Below are 4794 nucleotides of genomic sequence, written 5' to 3'. Positions count from 1 at the left end.
ATTTATTTATTTATTTACTTATTATACGTAAGTACACTGTAGCTGTCTTCAGACGCACCAGAAGAGGGCATCAGATCTCATTACAGGTGGTTGTGAGCCACCATGTGGTTGCTGGGATTTGAACTTCGGACCATCGGAAGAGCAGTCGGGTGCTCTTACCCACTGAGCCATCTCACCAGCCCCCGCTGCTCATTTCTTAACAGCACTTCTGGCAGCTAGAAGACAATTTCTTCAAAGTTTTGCATAAAAGTTATTTTTAAATATGTAAACTAAACTAAGAATATTTACCTACTTATTCATCAAAAAGAAGAAAGGTATTTTCAAACATGACTTCTCAAAATTCTTCCTTTATACATATTCTTCGGAATAAGGAATAATCCTTGTTACTTAGGAGTCCACATGGTCAATTTAGAGAAGTTTCCTGTGATTCTCCACAGCATTGGGATTTATCCCACTCATGGTATTTAGTGATGAGGAAGATCTCATCCCCTTAGTCTCTGGGTTTATCTAGAGCAACTGAGAAGCCCTTAGCAGGCCGTGTCTGAGAGAGGACTTCCTAAAATGATCAGGCCTCATAAGCATGCAACTCTCCTCTAAGGAATGGTCCACTCTACTGCCATACAAAGCCTGAATAGGTAACTGAGATAGTAAGGCAGCGGAAGAGCCTGGCTGGAGAAGTGGCTCACTGGCACGTGGCCTTAGGGCTGTTCACTGCTTTGGCCCTTTCCTCTTAGTTCCTTTGCTTCCTGGCTGCTTCTGCCATGAAGACTGAAGTCTCTGAATCTGAGAACTTAAATAAGTCCTCTCTCTGTCACTTGTCTTCTCACAGGTGCCACAGTGACCATCAGCTGACTAACACACTGGGCTTTACTTGTTACAACTAAAATCTCTATTCTCTCATACCAGAGTTCTAGTATCTGATTACCTGACATTGTGGGGCTGTTTGTCACATGACAGAACAGTGTTTGCAATGGATTGCTGTAGGTGCTGCCGCTGTCTCCTCAAGATCTGCTGGAAGTCATCTTCCAGGGTTTGCACTACATAGCGTAAAAAGAGAACTCGTCCAGGCAGAGTTTGTCCCTGTGGAAAAAAGAATAAGAAGTCAGGGTTGCTTTTCAGTCCCTTGGATGACAGGGCAGTGTGGGCTGCCATGAGGCAGCACGTTTATCTGTATCAGAGAGAGATTTCTGGCAGACAGCAGGTATTTTGAGTCATGGCAATAGAAACTACCAACTGTTTCCCGAGGTGGCTGTACCATTTATAATCTCACCAGCAATGAATTGAACTTATTTCTTCACAGTCTTGCCTAAAAATCTGTGGTAAAATACATACTATATTAAATTTCTATTGTAGCCATTTTAAAATAGTGTTAATAGTTTGAATGTATATCCTCCACAGGTTCATGTTTTGAAGGAGTAGTCCTCAGCTGGTGTTATTTTAGAAGCTTTGAAACCTTTAGGAGATGGGGCCTAGGCAGATGAACCAGGTCCCTGGGATCATGCCTGTAGAGGGTGCATGCCTGTAGAGGGATATTACTTGTCCTAGTCCCCCTTTTCTCTCTTTTTGAATATTATTATTAAGTGAGCCACTTTTCCTCACTGCCATATTCTTCTGCTGGGATGCTCACCTCACTATATTTTGGAACAGAGTCAACCATGGACTGAACCCTCTGAAACCAAGAGCTCAGATAAATCTGTCTTTTTAAATTCTTTCAGTATTAGTCACTGTGAGGAGGAACAGGCTGATATAGTATTAGTCACTGTGCTTACTCACAGTCATGCACAAGGCTACAAAAGCTTTCACCCCAAAACTGATCAACAGTGGCTGTTCCTGTCTCACCCTTCCACCCCCAGTAATGGCTACTTTCTTTCCTCTTGCTTTTCTTGGCTTTCAGTTCTTGGCAAGGAAAAAACATCATGGCCAAAGGACCACTTCCCAGTGGGAGAAGATTCATTCTTCCAAGGAGTGTCCCAGAATGCTTCTAGCATCCAAAGTCCTCAAGCCAGTGCCAACCTCCTCTAATACCATCAACCATAAACCAGCCAATGGACTAAAAGCCCTGTCACTTTGTTGTTTTCATTTGTTTTTCCAAGATAACCCTCAGTGTCCTGGAACTCTTTCTGTAGACCAGAGTGGCCTCAAATTCAGATCACCTGCCTCTGCTTCCAGAGTGCTGGGATTAAAGGTGTGCACCACCACTGCCCTCTATTTAGTCACCATTTAAGGACCAAATAGACAAGCGAGGAACAAAACCTCCTAGCCGGTCTTTGCTACTTTGTAGGTTCTTGTCCTCCCCCTCCAGGCTTGACCCCATCACTAGATAGGAGAGAAAGAAGGATTGGGGGTGGAGGGATAGCCTTGAATCCAATTTCTTTCCTTTTGTTTCTTCTTTGAGCACTAACAAACTTCTTTGACTACTAACAAACAGCAACAAAACCCTGCTGCACACCCCCCCCCAAGACCACCCACTCTGCCTCTAGGGCAGGGGTGGGGTGGAGTGGGGTGGGGGAGGGCTTGCATTCAGGTACCCTCTAAAATATCGCCAGAATTTCAAACTTCACACAATCACAAAAAGCTATCTGCAGCCATTGTCAGCTGCTGTACACAGTCCAAAGCAGCCCCACATCCCCATACCTGGGATTAAAACCAAAATGCTTTCTTATAATATTTCTGTGTTTTTTTCACTAAAAAGCCTTTAACAAATGAGCATTTATAGGATCACAGGAGGTGGTGGTAGTTATATTTTATTCATGATTTACTTATAGGAAGATAAGAAATGGATTTTTTTTTTTTTTTTTGGTTTTTCGAGACAGGGTTTCTCTGTGTAGCCCTGGCTATCCTGGCACTCACTTTGTAGACCAGGCTGGCCTCGAACTCAGAAATCCGCCTGCCTCTGCCTCCCGAGTGCTGGGATTAAAGGCGTGCGCCACCACGCCCGGCTTCGGATTTTTTTTTAAACTGGCTTAGAGCATCCATTTGTTGGCGGTCCGCAGGCTGTGCTAAGCTCCCACCAATCCATTTCTTTTGTGATCACTTTTTTTCTCTCTCTTTTTGGCATATGGTTGTTCAAACTAATCTCTATAATGAATTCTTCTGTTTCCCTGATGCCAACTGTGCTAGCTCCCTTTTCATCTCTTATTTATTTAAATATTTTGTGTCTTTTTCTTCATCTAACTGAAGGCTTTATTTTTTTGGAGAATGAGCTCTTGGGTAGAAACCTTTTTTGAGAATTGTTATTTGAAGAAAGTACCTTTTCTAGTATGTATGATTGAATTTATTTAGGGTAAAACATTTGGCAATCAGCGTGGCTTGAAATTATTGCAGGCTATTTGATCAGACTGTGAACCCCGAGATTTTGTTATTTACTTAAAAAAACAAAAACAAAAATCCTGTTTCTAGTTGTGGTATGACTTAGCCCTTAGCACTCACCTTTAATCCCTCTGGCTGGAATACAGAAACACACTTAATCCAAAACAATGAATGCAACATTAGTTTGTAGAAGGAAGCACCCATATTTGAAGGCAGACAAAGAGATCGGACAGAATAGGATATGCCCAGCTCTCACAAGAACAGGAAAAAAGAGGCTACTTATGGGAGCACCACAGAAAAGAGGGAGAAAAAGCGGCAGTTTTACCAGGACAGTCAGGATAGAAAGGGGGAGAGGGAGTAGTTAGATTCAGTCAGTTTGGAGAGTGTGAGTCAAAACAACTGAGTTGAACCAGCCAGTTAGAATTCAGAACTAGAAAGGGAGAGCTTATTCAGCAGTAAGTCTCAGAGGCTGAAAACATTCGAGACCTAGATTAGATTGTATGGAGGCTAGGAGCTTCTAGAACTTGGCCTAGGTTAGCAGACAAAAGCAGCAAGCTTTGAAGACAACAATTTCAACAGAAGAAAAGTTCCTTTTACATGAAATTCTGGAACCCTCGCCCTTTTTCTAGTAAAATCCACTTTAGACATGTGCACGTACTGTCCTTATTCTGATTCTGGTGTGTGTGTGTGTGTGTATGGAGAGCAGAGAACAGCAGGTGCCCTGCTTTACCATTTTCTTATCCCTTTGAGACAGGTCTCTCACTTAAATGGCATTTGAGGCCCAGCAATCCTCTTGTCTCTGCCCGCACAGTGCAGGGTTACAGAAACACACAGACACACCCACCTTTTTACATGGATGCTGGAGATCTGAGATCAGAACCCTTGCTAGCTAGTTTGTGTTAGCTTCACAGTAAGTACTCCTTACCTGCTGAGCCATCTGCCCAGCACTATGCACTATACTTAAAAAAAAACAAAACCCCAAACTTTTGTGCTGAATGGTGGTGATGTACACCTTTAGCCAAAGCACTCATGAAGCAAAGGCAGGAAGATTTCCGAGTTTGAGGTCAGCCTGGTCTACAGAGTGAGTTCTGAGACAGCCAGGCTACACAGTGATGGTTAGTTTGTCTCAAAACAACAAACCAACCATCCAAAAGCAAAGCAAACCAAAACTTTTAATTTAACTATTTATCGTTTGTTTATTTATTTGGGTATGTGTCCATATGTTTGTGAACATGCACATGTGTACACACAAGTGTGCGGACAACTCATGGAAGTCAGTTCTCCCCTTCTGCCACTTGAGTCCAAGGGCTTAAACTCAGCTGTCAGGCTTGACACAGAGTTTCTTTACCTGGTGGGCCACCATGCTGGTCCTCATCTACCATACCTTTATATGTATATATATAGCATGCTGTGTCTTACATGTGACAGTTAAATGTCAGAGAATAAGTGCTGGTCCTCATCTACCATACCTTTAAATGTATATAT

At 42.7% G+C, this 4794-nt stretch overlaps 1 protein-coding gene across 1 annotated transcript in view; it reads right to left on the bottom strand.

Moving 5' to 3' along the window:
- Simc1 (SUMO interacting motifs containing 1) overlaps nucleotides 1-4794 on the bottom strand; it is a 44180-nt gene that overhangs the window by 10109 nt on the left and 29277 nt on the right. Inside the window, exon 5 of the mRNA XM_021180176.2 lies at nucleotides 926-1080. Within this exon, the coding sequence (XP_021035835.1) occupies nucleotides 926-1080 (155 nt within the window). The remainder of the gene's footprint in view (nucleotides 1-925; nucleotides 1081-4794) is intronic.

The sequence above is a fragment of the Mus caroli genome, chromosome 13, assembly GCF_900094665.2.
Source record: "Mus caroli chromosome 13, CAROLI_EIJ_v1.1, whole genome shotgun sequence".
NCBI lineage: Eukaryota > Metazoa > Chordata > Mammalia > Rodentia > Muridae > Mus > Mus caroli.
This window is presented reverse-complemented; position numbering and strand designations above follow the sequence as displayed.